Below are 15,889 nucleotides of genomic sequence, written 5' to 3'. Positions count from 1 at the left end.
CTTTCTTCTTGCTCAAGAGCCATACATAGTGTGGTTGGGTGAGGTGGTGTACCTCTGTAATCCCAGCACTTGGGAAGCAGGGATGGGAAGATCTCTTGAGTTAAGGCCAGCCTGGCCTACACAGTGAGTTCCAGGCCAGCAGGGGCTATGTGAAGAAGCCCTGTGTCAAAGTGGGATGGTGGGTATCACAGTGGGTACTCTCGATTATCTAGTGTCTCAATTTTGCTTAGTTTTGCAGTTACTAATGCAAGGGGTAAAGTTAATTCTATCATGGCCAGAACTGGGAATCCCAGCCAGCATCTTTCAATTCATGACAATGCCTGGGGGGCTGGGGGGAGAAGAGGGAGGGAGGGAGGGAGAGAGGGGGGAAGGGAGGGAGGGAGGCGGGGGTAGAGAGGTAGAGAGAAAGAGGAGAGTGAATAGAGAGAGGGAAGGAAAGAGAGGGGAAAACCACACGGTTCTTATTGGCTTAATATACTGTATCCTGGACTGGAATCAGTAATCAGTATTATTTGTTGAGAGCTTTGTATGGGCGTGTTCTTTTGAGTTATCTTCATGTGTCTGTATTGTTAGAAACATTTCCTTATAACAGAGGAGGAAACAAGACCTAGATGAGGTTAATTGCAAATGTCTGCTAGTGGATCTGAATGTAGAGCGGTGACAAACTGGTTTCAATGGTCACATCTGTGTCGAAGCTTGTTTTTGTAAATGAGGATTTATTGAAATACAACTACACCCATTTGTATACATATCTACTTCTGCTTCTGCACTTAACAGTACACTGAGTAGCTTCTAGACTCTCTAGCTCCAAGTCCTGAAATACCAATTGGCCCTTTATAGGAAACATTTGCTAATCCCTGCAGACTAGGATTCAGCTTATTCAGATTTCCCCTTTATAGTCAGTCATCCCTTGTTTCTGCCCAGTGCTTTCTTCTTGTGTGTCACTATATTAAGGAAGCAGACTTTTCCTCATGGTCTGTGACTCCTTAAAGTGAATTATTTTAGCCTGAAAGTAAGATCACAGGCGTCAGTCAGTCCTGAACTTTACTGTGAAAGGAGGGAAAGTAGCCTGCTCTACTAATCCATTGGGAGTATAAAGTGAAATCAGTTATTGCCACAGAGCACTCACTCTCTCTCTCTCTCTCTCTCTCTCTCTCTCTCTCTCTCTGACACACATACACACACACACACACACACACAGGGTAGCTGTAGTTATTCTTAATATTGAGGCATATTTTTGTCCTGTTCATAATTTATTCAGACAAGTTCAGACAATGTCTAGCACATGTGCTAGACAGTTTGTGGTGTGCTATAACAATGCTTCAATGCAGCCTTGCTTCCTCAGAGTGTGTGTAGGTCTCTGAGGAGAGAGTTGACGACTTGAGGGACATGCAGTAGAGCAGTGGCAGCAACAGAGGTTTGGTATTGTCAAGTGTAGCAAAGGAAGTTGGAATGTTAGATTGATGTCAAATTTTAGTAAGACCAGAATGCTCACTAAATGGATGAATGGTTTCTGCCAAGGACAGAAACGATTGTGAATTGTCAGATTTGGGTTTGAGGCACACCTTCCTCTAAAGATGCCCTTTGCTGATATTGTGAGTTTGAGGTGACATTGATTAGGGCTGAAGGTGTGAATTGAGCTGGGACTGTGTGGGAAGAGAGAAGACAGGTCAAAAGACAAGGATGAATGAGTGTGTTTAAAATAAGACTTGAACTTTTTGAATGCATTATGGGTTATCAGTTGAGAGAGAGAAATTAAATTGATGAGGTAATGGAGCCTCTATAAATTGTGGGCTCACTAGTACTTGAAGTGTTGGCTAGGAGTTGGTGTCTAGGGCAGCTGGAGCAGAGATAATGGAAAGTGCAGTAGAAAGTGTGTACAGAAACGGGGCTGAGTGGCAAAGGATATGCCTACATAGTGTGAGGTCTGAGAGAAGGCAAGAGGGTCTGGACTTGATGTGGAAGGAGGTGAGGGAGAAGGTGGGCAGGTAAGAGCCATGTAGGGCATGGTACCCGGTTAGGTTGGAGGCTGGAAGAAGAAAGGTAGAAGAAAGCACAGGGGTTCTTTGCTCAAGAGGATGTTGGGGTCCTTGGGGTTTTAACAAAGGACACAAAGAGCTGGGGTGTGCAGATACCGGATGTGTAGAGTGGTTCTCAGCCTCCTTACCTCGGTAAGGTAGATGTCTGGAATGTGGAGAGCAGCTACAGTCAGAGCTGCATATTCCCTAGAAGAGCCAGCTGAAGCCTCAGCCCTGGACCGGAGAGGGGGCCCTCACTGAGCGTCCTGAGCAGGTGTTAGGAAGTTTCCCTACTCCTGCCCACTGCTGTTAGTGCTGTCAGGCATCAAAAACTTTGAGACCATGAACATTGATTGTCCCTGTAACATGAGAGTAGGTCCAGAGCAGATGATTTTAGCAGCCTCTTAGTGGAGGGTGCAGCCGGGCTGCCTGGCTCAGAAGCTGAGCTCTCCCACTTAGGAATGACTGTGGTTGCCCTGCTTTGCTTCTCTGGATCTTGTCTTCTCTATGAACGTAAGACAGTAGAAGTGTCTGTGTGTAGGGTTGTTTGTGGATGAAACTAGAAATCCCCCAAGAAGCACTCAGAACACCCTGACACATTTGAAGTGGGAAGAGGTACCTTACCTGTGGGGGCCTGGTGCTGTCTTTTCATTTTCAAAGCAGCAGAGGGCAGCAGAACACTTGTTAGCGTCTTGGTTGTATGTAGTGTTTCCTTCTTTAGATCCCAGTTTATAGCAGTTGAAGTATTCTATTTCTTTCCTTTCCCCTCTGGTTCTTCCAGACTGCACTAAAGTTGAAACACATTTGTTTTGAGGATCTTAAGTTTTGTTCCTAACATTTTTTAGAGGATTTGTTTTGGTTTGAGTGACCCAGGCTTGCAGTGAGACACAACATAGTGTAGCTTAGCTGTTGGGGGAAGGCAGCAGGCAGTGTCCTGGTTTGCCAACTCCTGCTCCCTAGTCCATTTCCCAGAGGGCCCTACTTTTTCTTTTCTGTGATTTAAGCATCAAATTCTAGTACTTGAGCAAGCTAGGCAAGCATTCTGTCTCTGAGCAGTACCCCAAAAGTGCCAGAAGCACCCACTTTTAGCTGGGTTGGCCATAAAATCTTAAATAGCTGAGATTTTAGAGTTTGTGTTTTGTTTTGAGACAGAGTCTCTACAGAGCTCTGGCTGTCCTGGAACTCACTCTGTAGACCAAGCTGGTCTCGGGTACATAGCTTGTCTTTGTGTTCTGATACTGGGATTAATGGTGTGTGCTGCCATGCCTGGCAACTGTTTTATACTGGGATTAATGGTATGTGCTGCCATGCCTGGCAACTGTTTTATACTGTCTGATCCAAAGTGCTTAGCAGTGTGACTTGTCTCCCTTGTAGTTCAGTGGAACAGAAGTGGTTGGATTTTGTTTTGTGCTCCCTTACTGTGATGGAAACAATGTTCTCTGGCAGCCAGCACTGATGACCTGTGGCAAGTTCTTTGGGAAACATAGGGCAAGGGTGGGCTGTGTCTTATCGTGTGATGAATATCATCAAAAGCCACAGGGGACAGGTGCATGTGAACAGTGGTGAAGGGAGGACCTCACTTGGCAGACAGGAGAGACAAGGAAATTAGAGGGGGTGGGTAATCCAAGGACAGGAAAGTTGTTCAACTGGGAAGTATAGGAGACTAAGGTTCTGCCCTGCTGCTGATATGCCACTCAGACATTGTGCGCTGCGCTGGCAACTTTGGATCTTCTCTGGGGGTGATGGGAACCATGGGGGCTTTAATAATAAAGCAGCATGGGTCCCTTGTACAGAATAGATTGCATGCCTGGAAGCAGTTGAAAGAGGGCTGTAACAATGAGGTGAGAGATGACACAGACCTAATCTAGGCAGTGATGAGCCAGGGTTCAGTGGAAAGGAAGCAGGCTGGGTGGCTGCAGGGGCGGGAAGAGGCAGCCACAATTCCCGGCTCTGGTTTGGGTGGTTAGATGCACGGTGATACTTGGGCCTCACCGTGCTGGAAGAAGAGATGCCTTTAAAGTCACTTGTCTCACATGGCTTCAGAGCCATGACACTGGGAAACTTGGCATCAGGGGACACAACTCTGCCATCTTCCACGGGCCACTTATCTCAGCTCCTTTTTCTGCTAAAGGAGATAATGATGCTGCTTGGGGAGCCTTATGCTCATCGAATGGAAGAGCACTGTGACACCCAGCACAGGTGGTGGCCAGAGCAGGACATTTGTTAAGTGGTTTCTACCCACTTCAGCCTTGTTTCTTGTGTGAAGTCAGTAGTTTGGGGTAATAGTGCCCTATAGAAAGTAACTATTGAGGGGCTGGTGAGATGGCTCAGTGGGTAAGAGCACCCGACTGCTCTTCCGAAGGTCCGAAGTTCAAATCCCAGCAACCACATGGTGGCTCACAACCACCCGTAATGAGATCTGATGCCCTCTTCTGGTGTGTCTGAAGACAGCGACAGTGTACTTACATATAATAAATACATAAGTAAACAAATAAATTTTTTAAAAAAGTAACTATTGAAAAGAACTAAATCTAGGACAGTCCACACTTTAAGTCTCCTAGAAGGTTTAGGGTTTCATTTAGCACCCTACACTTTCGCTTTTCCTAGTTACTGCATTACGTTACCACTCATCCTTGAATTTCTCCCTTGTTTAGAAAGCGTGTACCTTCATCAAGTCCAACCTTGATCCCAGCAACGTGGATTCTCTCTTCTATGCAGCCCAGTCCAGCCAGGTCCTCTCAGGCTGTGAGGTGAGCCCAGGTTCCTACACTACCATTTGTTTGTTTGTTTGCAGTAAAGAGCATTTTTAAAAGGGACATAATGTCAGGTTTGTTAATGTAATTTTTAAAAATAACAAATTGTTCGTGTGGGATAGAATTCCATCTGCATAATTTTAGTCCTATAAGAAAGTATTTCCCTTTAAGTGTTCACTGTAATAGCTTTTAGATCACTTTTTCCTCTCTCTTATGGAAAGCTTTGAGGTTGTCTTTCCCTTCTTTAACCTTTAAAAACATTCAGTGCATCCTCACCTCAGATTCTCAATCATTCAGTCGATGTAGATGACTTTTAGTGGACAAGCAGCGTGTTGTTATCCTTTGGGAGGTCTCTGCTGCTGTGATGACCCAAAGGACCTTGGAGTGGGAGGGGCTGGGGAGGGTTATTTGGCTTACACTTCCACGTCACAGTTCATCATCGAGAGTAGTCAGTGCAGGAACTCAAGGCTGGAACTGGAGAAGAGGCAGTAGAGGATAGATGTTCACCTGCTTGTTCCTCATGGCTTGCTCAGCCTGCTCTCTCATATACCCCAGGACCCAGAGGAGGCACCACCCACAAGGGCTGGGCCCTCCCACATCAATTTGTAATCAAGAAAATGGTCTATGGACTTGACTATAGATATAGGCCAGTGAGGCATTTCCTCAGTTGGGGTTCTGTCTTCCCAGGTAACTCTATAGCTTGTGTCAAGTTGACAAAAAACCACTCAGAGCAGAGGTGGTGTTGATGTTATGAACACTTGACTCTGGGTGCTGTGTGGACATAGCCTTGGTAGCTGTGTTCTTACCACGGTCGATATGCCTTTCACAAACTGCTGGAACCTCTTCTAACTCCGTGTCCGCCATTCCTTTCCTAGATATCTGTTTCAAATGAGACCAAAGAGCTCCTGCTGGCAGCAGTGAGTGAAGACTCCCCCATTGCCCAGATCTACCATGCAGTTGCAGCACTCAGCGGGTTTGGGCTTCCCTTGGCATCCAATGAAGCCCTGGGTGCCCTTACTGCTCGCCTCGGCAAGGAAGAGACTGTGCTGGCGTAAGTTGTCGCTTTGAAGACTTTTTGAGGTTTGTTTGTGTTGGTTACTGACCTGAGAATGCTTATTCATTTCTGCAGTGCACATTTCTAGACATCTGCTGTGAGCCAGGTGCTCTGCTAGATGTGGCAGACACTGTTGTGATTGTGGGGTAGGGGGTCAAGGGGCTGGGGGTGTATTTGCAAGTGGAGGCCAGAGGTTAGCAGCAGGTATCTTCCTCAGTCACTTTCCACCTTGGGTTTTGTTTTGTTTTTTTAATTTTAGGCAGGGTTTCACTATGTATACCTGGCTATCCTAGAACTCCCTGTGCAGTCCCAGCTGACCTTGAACTCACAGAGATCTACCTGCCTCTGCCTCCCAAGTGCTGGAATTACAGGCATGTGCATTCTACCTTGTTTTTTGAGACAAGCTGGCTAATGAGCTCCAGGCTGACTAATGAGCTCCAGGGGTCCTCCTGCTAGTGCTGGGGTTACAGACAGACACACTGCCTTCTCCATCTTTTCCATGGGTGCTCGGAGTCTGAACTCCCCACGCCTGCATGGCAGACACGGACCAACTGAGCCATCCTCACAGTCCCAGGGACTGGCAGTTGAATTAAGGCAGCAAGGTCCAGTCCTTGACCTTGTGGAACTCACATAGACATTTCTGTTTATAAGCTGTTCCGGCAGAGGGCAAGGACTGAGGCAGTGTAAGCCCACCATCCCACATAGACAGTGGAGGCTGGAGCAAGGACAGTGAGAGCTGTGAGCTGCATGCAGTTTGTGGTGAGGTTAGGCCAGGTTTGCTGCAGTGTTGGCACTAGGGTTCTGTGGAGAACAGGCTCTTACTGGCTTCTTGGGTGCTGTGAGAAGCAGCATCTATTGTGGGCACATGGTGGGTTCTCAGGGGATAATATATTCTGCAGATCTGACTGCCTCTGCAAAAGGCATAGGTGATAAAAGGACTTACCCCACACGAAAGAGCGCATGCTTTGTGTGTCAGATCAAAAGGCATAGGTGATAAAAGGACTTACCCCACGTGAGAGAGCGCATGCTTGTGTGTGTCAGATGCTCTTTGAGGGCATGGATATGGAGAGCAGAGGTGAATCGAGGCGTTGTCCCTCAGGAGCAGTCCATGTGTGTGTGTGTGTGTGTGTGTGTGTTTGTTTGTTTGTTTGTTTGTTACTGTTGGTTTTGCAAGACAGGGTTTCTCTGTGTAGCCCTTGCTCTCCTAGAACTCACTTTGTTCCTTTGGGTTCTTGGCCTGTTTTGAGTTCCTGCCCTGATCTCCTTTGATGATGAATTATGATGAAGTATAAGCCAGATAAACCTCCCCCCCCCCAAGTTGCTTTTGTTCATAGTTATTTAACAGGTTGATGGTACCAACTCCTCCTTTCAGAACATTGGGATTAGGGACTGGAAATGGTGATCAACGGTAAAACACTTAGTTTGCAAGACCCAGTACCATCCAGTACCATAGAAACCAACCCAAAAGGCCCTGTAGGAGCGGCTGAGCTCTCAGGGGGCTTCTCTCCTTACATTGTGACTCTCCTGTTTTCTGACTTGTCATCTTAATAGAATTAGCTTTCCATGGTGGGAATCTAAATTGTTTTGCTCTCAACACAAGAAGACAGATTCTTGCTCTACATTCCCTGACACTTAAAAACACATGGGCTCAGGCATCAATGCTGAAGTTGCAGACCGTTTGACCACCAGGGGGCCTCAGCTGCCCACATTTTACATGCATGCAGAAAAAAATAACTAATTAAAAAATGACATGAGTATAGCCACATTCCAACTTAAAATGTTTTCTTGTTATTGTTATTTAGGGGTGTGTGTGTATGTGTGTGTGTGTACGTGTGTGTGGAGAGGGAGAGGAATGCGCCCTGTGACACACATGTAGAAGTCAGGGGACAACTTTTTTTTTCTTTTTTTTTTGGAGACAGTATATAGTCCTAGCTGTCCTGGACCTCGATATATAGCCCAGGATGGCCTTGAACTCACAGACATCAACCTGCCTCTGCCTCTTGAGGGCTGTGATTAAAGATTAGTGTACCAACATACCCAACAAAATGTTTTTCTTATAGAATAATACTTTTTAAAAAATGTTCCTCCTCTTCTTCCTCCTCCTCTTCCTCTTCCTCTTCTTCTTCTTCTTCTTCTTCTTCTTCTTCTAGGTTTGATTGTATGTGTGTGAGTACACAGTCACTGTTGATGTACATCAGAAGAGGGCGTCAGATCCCATTACAGACAGTTATGAGCCACTGGGAATTGAACTCAGAACCTCTAGAAGAACAGTCAGTGCTCTTAACTGTTGAACCGTCTCTCTAGCCCCTAGAATGTCCTCTTAATAAAAATATGTGAGTAAAAAACGAAGAATGAACCAGGCAATGGTGGCGCACGCCTTTAATCCCAGAACTTGGGAGGCAGAGACAAGCAGATTTCTGAGTTTGAGGCCAGCCTGGTCTACAGAGTGAGTTCCAGGACAGCCAGGGCTACACAGAGAAACCCTGTCTCGGAAATCAAAAAACTACAATAACAATGAAGTGATATGTGCTACAGTATGGATGATCCTCAAAAGCCAAAGATAAAAGGTCACATAGTAGGGGCTCTGTCCCAGTGGTAGGATGCTTGCTTGGGATGCCCCAGAGCTAGAAACTGGTGCTCAGCACTATCCCAACGAGATGACTACTATGCGACTCCATTTACAAGACTATCAAGAACAAACAAGTGTGTAGAATTGTGTTGCTGGGTGATGGCTGAGGTGGACACCATGGAGAGGAACTGCTTAAGCTCCTTAGTTCCAAGGAGAGTCCTGCTCTATTTGGAACTCAGGGAAATGTTCTTCCGTGAACAGGGATGGTGGCTGGACGTTATGACTTTAGTAAGAGCTCTGAATTCAGTTTCTTTTGAATTTTGGAGAGTAAGGAGCTCGGTACACAGCTTGGTTGATAGGACACTGTTGGAGGACTGCAGTGGGTAGAGTGCTTCCACAGCATGCTTGAGGTCCTGGATTGAATTCCCAGTGCTACATAAACCAGGTAATGGTGTCCATCTGTGATCCCAGGACTCAGGAAGTAGAGGCAGGGGGACCAGGAATTCAAGGTCATCGTCAGCAAGTTTGAGGCCACCTCCGAAAATACAACAATGAAGTTCTAAAAGTTGAGTAAATACTGATACATGTAGATAGTATAGAGTCATTGCTCATAAGAATTAAGTATGTATTATACATGTATTCTCATACAGAGAACACTAAATACATGTTAGAAGAAAATAAGACTAGGTAAAGACTAAATCTGTGCCCTTTCTGTCCTGCACTTGCAGCCCTTGCGTCAGGATGCTGGGAGCGCAGGAGGGAACTTAAGCACCAGATCTCTCCCTTGTGTGCCTTAGTCTTAGGAAACTTGCTCCAGCGTCTGCCCAACAATTTACAAGCGTGTTTCTTTAGCCTTGAATAAGATAGACAGACGACTGACAAGCAGTTTCAGGCTAGCATAATTCGTTTACAAAACAGGAGAATGCCTTCCTATGCATTAAATCTTAGTCCCAGTGTTCTACTCTTTACCTTCCAGAACGGTCCAGGCTCTGCAGACAGCGTCCCACCTCTCCCAGCAGGCTGACCTGAGGAACATTGTAGAGGAGATTGAGGTATGAATCTGTTTGTCCAGATGAGCCTCTGAGCTCCTGGCTTTGCTTGCAAGTAGATGTGACTGGTTTCTTACAGCCAGCTGTGCATCGTTTACATTCATGGCTATTGAGCCCAGTATGCTTTTGTTCTTTGTATTTAAGCTATATATCCTAGGGAATATTTGTTAGACAAATATTGGCCACAGGTTATGGAACCAGTAAATCTAAAACTCAAATGCTTTTCTCTGCCAGTTACTGCTTTGTAATTGGAGGTAAGGTATTTGATGCTCTGAGCCTCGGTTTCCCTGTTTGCTGGTTGTGAGAACCTGCAAGGTTAAAAGAGCCACTAGCTGCCTGCTAAGTGGCCACTGTTGGTGGGTATTTTGGGGTTGAGACAGTCTCTTTATGTAACACTTACTGGTCTTAAGGCTGGCATCTTCCCGCCTCACTTTCTGAGTGCTAGGATTTTAGGTGTGTGCTACCATACCTGGTTCTCACTTCTGACTATTGCTCAGTCCTGTACCCAGGATATGGCCACCCTCAAGAGCTGGATAGCCAGTGGTGGCAGGCAGTTCTGCCAGTGTCATTGCTGTGTGCTTCACAGGCACGGTAGCTGCTTCACTCTGTTCCTCAGGGAGCGCCATGGACTGGGGAGCAGCACTATGGAGGTGCATGGCTATGGCTCCGTGTGCATGCCATGCTTTCTGGCAGGTTTGCAGCTGGGATCACTGTTCTCCTCAAACCAGTGGCTGCTTCAGTGCCCTGGCCCTTAGGGTTTGTCAGGAGTGACGGGGGCTAGGGGAGGCATGCTGCCAAAGCAGCCAGAGACTGCCGGTCTGCCCCAGTGCTTTTCATTTATTTATGGTTGTAGAAAATACTAAGTGGCCTAGGTGGTCTTTAGGCTCCGTGAGACCGTTAAGAAAGGCCAGCTGTCTGGGGTCATGGTTCTTTTTGTATCTCATTTCTATGACCTCTGTGTCCCAACATGCCTCTGTTTTTTTGTGACAGGACCTTGTTGCTCGGCTGGATGAACTAGGGGGTGTGTATCTGCAGTTTGAGGAAGGACTGGAGCTCACGGCACTGTTTGTTGCTGCCACCTACAAGCTCATGGACCACGTGGGGACCGAACCGTCCATGAAGGAGGTGTGTGTCTGAAGATGGTCGAGCATGGAGCTCATAGGCGCTGCTGAGTTTATTTGCTAGGAGCAGCTCTTTCCAGAGAAGTGTTGCGGCCACACCTCAGGGTGTGGGTATGCAGGATTTAGTTAGGTTTTAAAGACTGAGAAGTAGAGGGTATTGATGCCTATACTGAAGCTGCCAGTCAGTGTGACCCCATGTAAATAAACTGTCACACCTGTTTATGTGAGGCATTTGCATATCATTAGTAAGGACAGAGTCAAGTGCATCACCCAGGTTTGCTCTCTTCTCTCCTCCTGACAGCCCAGCCCAGCCCTTCCTGCTGTCTCTTGAATGCTTTTCCATTTCCTTTCATGCCCTGGACTCAGAATTGCCTCTTCTTCCTTCTTCCCTTCATCCTCATTAGGAGCTAAGTCAGATAATCTTATCTGGTAGATGGAGTTCTTCACGCTATTTCCATGAGAAGCTTGTGTGTCTTCCAGATACTGCTAAAAATTGTGTGTGGGGTTTTTTTGTTTGTTTGTTTGCTTGCTTATTTTTAAGAGCTTGATAACCTAAATGATTTTAGTTAGAATATTTGTGATATATATTTTTTAAGTAAAAGCTCTCTGTCCCCTGTGTGTGAGGTAACCAACCTTTGGTCTCAAGTACTTAAAATACAAGTTTTGTTACTTAAAGTTTTAGAGGAAAGCTTTGAATTTAAAGCTAAGATTTACATTACTTTACCACATTATGCAAATGTCTTTCTATACCCAGCAGGTAACATCTCTCTTGGGTCACTAGAATTAACTTGCTGCTGCTTTGTTCGCATCTTTGCATTCTTACTGTGTCCCTTCCTTCTTCCTAAGTGTGGGAGGGAGTACTAGAAACCTCAGGCTTTCTTTTCATTCCTGTCAGCGTGAACACTGAGGAGTGCAGAGTCTTCTGGTATAAGTCATTTGGGGGTTTTCTGTATCCTTTGAGACAGATGGACTGCCGACTCTACACATACAACTTAAACTGTTTCTTGTTTATTCCCAAGCTGTTACTAACCAGGTATTTGGCTAGAGTCATTTTGCTGTCACTGCTTTTGACATAACAATTCTGGTGAACAGTCACCCATTTTAACATGTCAACAGCCTCCTGATAGAAAAATGTAATTGGTACAATTACAGAAAATTATTTCATGTCGACTGTGAATTGGGCTGTCAGGATGAAGGGAGCTCTTTGTTAGATGGTAGATTTTAAAAAACAAAACTGATTGAAGTAGAAAATGTTTCCTCCCGAGCAAGCAGCCTCCAGATTATAATCACGCCTTTTAGGGCCACTTGCTTTAAAATTGCTTTTCATTTTTCTCCTTTATGCAGCCTCCAGGTTCTTAGTGGAGAGCATAATTTTAGTTTCTTTCTAGTACACACTTTGACCATAAAATGTGCCCTTATGAATGCAGACTTAGCCCCGTGCATTGCTCAAAGAGAGGTTAGGAAGAAAGACAGTCTAGCTGAGAGGATTTTGGCAATTAGGGGAGAACAGAACTTTTGTGGCAGAGTTCTGGGACAAACAAATTTTTTCTTGCCTTTCCTCATCCTTCCCTCCCTTCTGTATTCTAACTTAGCATGTGCTAGCCTCAGTTTCCTTATTTAGAGAGCATTGACGGCTGTCAGTCTGTGGTGACTTGAGGTAATGTTTGTATAGAGCAGCTCTCACGGTTTAACGGCTGGTTAGTGTTCCGTGAACTTGAGCCTCTGCTTCCATAGCTCAGTAGTTCCCTGGGGTAGTTCGCATTTGTATATTAACCAGTCGTTACAGGACTAACAAATAAATGGATGAATTTCTGTTTATAATAGAAGGTGATATAAAAACTATCAAGCTCAGATTTTAGTTTCAATTTGGGTTTAGTCCCCGTTAATTCCTCATTTGGTTAATGTTGGGTTTACTGACACACAAGGACTGGGGTGGGGGTGGGGAGGTCCTCTAACGCCCACACAGAATCTGAGCCTTGCTTCCCTTTGCTCTCAGGATCAGGTTATCCAGCTCATGAACACAATCTTCAGCAAGAAGAACTTTGAGTCCCTCTCAGAAGCCTTCAGTGTGGCCTCTGCTGCTGCTGCATTGTCCCAGAATCGCTACCACGTGCCAGTGGTGGTTGTGCCCGAGGGCTCTGCTTCTGACACTCAAGAACAGGCTATCCTGAGGGTATGACCCCCTGCCATTCTCATGCTTTTTCTAGAGCTAGACTTTGAGATGTGGTATACGGCAACTTGTAGCCCCCATGAGGATATACCAATAAATATGCATGGGGAGCTAGACACAAATGCTTTGAAAGCTATTAAAAAGAAGTGGGGTTGGAGAGATGGTTCAGTAGTTAAGAGCACTGCTGCTCTTGCAGAGGACTGGAGTGTCTTTTCCAGCACCAGCCTGGCAGCTCACAGCCACCTGGAACTCTGGTCTCCGGGGAGCAGATATTCCCTTCTAGCTTCTAGAAGTTTTCATCTCAAATGAAGCATTTGCTGCTGGGTTTTGTTGACCCCTGATAAGCTCAGATCTCTGCTAGAGTTGCCATTTTGTTTGTGTTGGTGTTGGGTTCCACACAGGCAGTCCCATCTGTCCTATGAGTTTGATTTTGCTAACCTGCTAAGGTTCCCCATATTTCAAAGTTGTCTGTCTCCCTTGGTACAACTTGTGTCTTCCCAATGTAAGAGTAGACTGAGAAATAACCCCTTTAACATAGTTCTGTGAGTTCATATGGGATTTAGAGAAGACGGTGGGAAGAATGCTGGCTTTGAAACTGGATACACACATGTCCATCCAACACTAGTATGTTGAATCCTGACCCTTACTTGCCCATGTGGCCTTTGGCAGTCCTTAACCTCTTAAGACTTGCACTCTCAGTATCTTTATCTATAAATTAAGGATTATACTGTCTGCCTTCAACAGTTTGTGAGACGCCTAGGATTCAGCATATACTAGATTTGCAAAAATGCTAGGTACTGAGACTAGAGAAATGGCTCATTGGGTAAGAATAATTGCTATATTCACGAGGGTACTTACTCTGTAAGTACACTTACTGTGCTTACTGGGCAAGCATGAGGCTCTAAGTTCAGATTCCCAACACCCAAGTAAAAAGCCCGGTGTTGCCAGATGATGCTGGTGCATATCTATAATCCCAGCACTCGGAAGACAGAGGCAGGCAGCTTTCTGAGTTGAAGGACAGCCAGGGCTACACAGTGAGACCCTGATTGAAACTCAGGTGTGATCATGTGTACCAATAACCCAAGCACCAGCTATGGGGAGCAGCATGGAAGACAGGACTGTCACTGAGGCTCGCTAGCTGAAAAATGGCAAGATCTAGGTTCAAAGTGAGACCCCCGTCTCAAGGGAATAATCTGGAGAATAATACAGGAGGATCAGTGTCCTTCTAAGGCCTCCAGATACATGTGGATAGGTATGTGCACATGCATGCACACATGCACATAGGTAGGCATATAGGCAGAAACCCAGTAAATAAATTAATCGCTGATCCTCCTTCCTTTTGGGGCAGTGGGGTTGTTTTAGGATACTATAGTAGAGTTGACAGGGCAGGGGTTCAAGCACAAGGAACACTGGGCTGAGTAGAGTGGTACACAGTGTCACCTCAGCTCTTATCAGACTTAGGAAGGAGTACCCATGCTCCAGAGCAGGACACGCCCTGTTAGGTAAAGTGGAACTGCAGCTATAAAGCTAGCGAGACAGGCCTGCAATCTTGGGAAGCGCAGATGGGAGGAGCCCAAGTTCAAAGCTTGCCTCCACCATGGAGTGATGTCTCAGGACCAACCTGGGCAACTTAGAGTCTTGGGATGTAGCTCAGTGGTAAAGCTCTTGCCTGGAACATACAAGGTCCCGTACTGTGAAAATAAAGGATTGGGGCCAGCCACACTCACATGCACACTTTGTTCTCTAGTGTCCTCCTCTGATGGCTGGGGAGGGTCATCGGTAGGCTCATCCCTAGCTGTAGCAAGCATCCTGTCATCTAGTCTGCCCTTATATTTGGTCTCTGGTAGGCAGCAGGCCAACACCAGTGCACATTCCAGAAGAAAGGTGCTCGTTGTGCAGAGCTGGCTTCCTGTAGATAAACTGCCCCAGAGACCAAATTTCCACTCCCGTGGCCTTTGTTCTATTCACTTGTGTTCTGTTTTGTTTTGACTTTCTAGTTGCAGGTCAGCAATGTTTTGTCTCAGCCTCTGGCTCAAGCTGCAGTGAAGCTAGAGCATGCTAAGTCCGCGGCTACCAGAGCTACCGTCCTGCAGAAGACACCCTTTTCACTTGTGGGGTAAGTCTGGGACACGAAGATGTATGCAGGGCACCAGCTTTGTGCCTTGAAGAGTTAACTTTCAACCAGTGTAGCAGAGGGGTACTTACCCAAGTCATAAACCACATGTGCCTGGGGTGATAAGAAGAGTGCCAGGAAGATAAGTGGCCCTTACTAGTTTAGTTTTTTAACTTTTTATTGATTCTTTTGTTGATTTCACATCATGCACCTGAATCCTATTCATCTCTCTGTCTCTATATCCACCCTCTGCCCTAGTATCCTCTCCACAAAAGAAAACAAATGAACGAACAAAACACCTCGCTGTGGAAGCTGTGCTGTGTCATGGTGTGTCTCACAGTACACTCTTTTGCCCAGACATCTGTTTTTGCAAATGTTCATGGCAGTGAGTCATTGGTCTGGTTTGAGGCCTCTGGCTTCTGCTACGCTATCAGTACTGGACCCTCAGTGGGACTCCTTTGGGGTATCCTGTTGTTGCCCTGTGTCATGAAGAACCTGCAAGTTTGGTTCTGGAGGACCGGCCCCTTCACAAGCTCTAGCAGTTCGTAGATGGGGTAGGTGTTGGGCTGGGCCAGCTCAAAGCCTTGGATCTGGGCCTGGGTCATAGCTGAGTTAGTCAGCCTGACAGCTCTCCCATGCTCACACTGTCAGGGCCAGCTCTCCTGTACTGCCCAAGTGAGGGATGGGGCTAGCACTGCACTGCTCTCTGACCTCTGCATGGCCTTTAGTGGTAATAGTCCCTGTCTACTGTGGGGCCATGGACCTAGACATGACCCTCCACGGCAGCACAGGCCAGGACCTCACCGTGGCCTTATGTGGCATCTCCCCATTGGGTTGGTCTTCACTAACACTGAGCCTCCAGTTTTGCTTCTTTTCATTGTATATCTGCTTCTCTTTCTCTTCCATCTCTCCACCACTGATCTGCTCATTTTAATGGTACCCAGGGGCTCTGGGGGTCTGGGTCCTCTCAGGCAGGCTCTGCTCACCCAGCCCTGTGGCACTGAGTAGTGGTCTTCTCCATATTTAATATTACTTTTGTCTG

At 46.3% G+C, this 15,889-nt stretch overlaps 1 protein-coding gene across 2 annotated transcripts in view; it reads left to right on the top strand.

Annotated features, from left to right (window-relative positions):
• Rpn2 (ribophorin II) overlaps positions 1–15,889 on the top strand; it is a 47,448-nt gene that overhangs the window by 6,328 nt on the left and 25,231 nt on the right. For both annotated transcript variants that reach the window (XM_021156958.3, XM_021156957.3), the window contains exons 3-8: positions 4,673–4,768; positions 5,647–5,822; positions 9,371–9,446; positions 10,434–10,568; positions 12,561–12,737; positions 14,732–14,850. In XM_021156958.3, the coding sequence (XP_021012617.1) occupies positions 4,673–4,768; positions 5,647–5,822; positions 9,371–9,446; positions 10,434–10,568; positions 12,561–12,737; positions 14,732–14,850 (779 nt within the window). The remainder of the gene's footprint in view (positions 1–4,672; positions 4,769–5,646; positions 5,823–9,370; positions 9,447–10,433; positions 10,569–12,560; positions 12,738–14,731; positions 14,851–15,889) is intronic.

The sequence above is a fragment of the Mus caroli genome, unplaced genomic scaffold (assembly GCF_978045245.1).
Source record: "Mus caroli unplaced genomic scaffold, Mus_caroli_1 scaffold_2, whole genome shotgun sequence".
NCBI lineage: Eukaryota > Metazoa > Chordata > Mammalia > Rodentia > Muridae > Mus > Mus caroli.
This window is presented reverse-complemented; position numbering and strand designations above follow the sequence as displayed.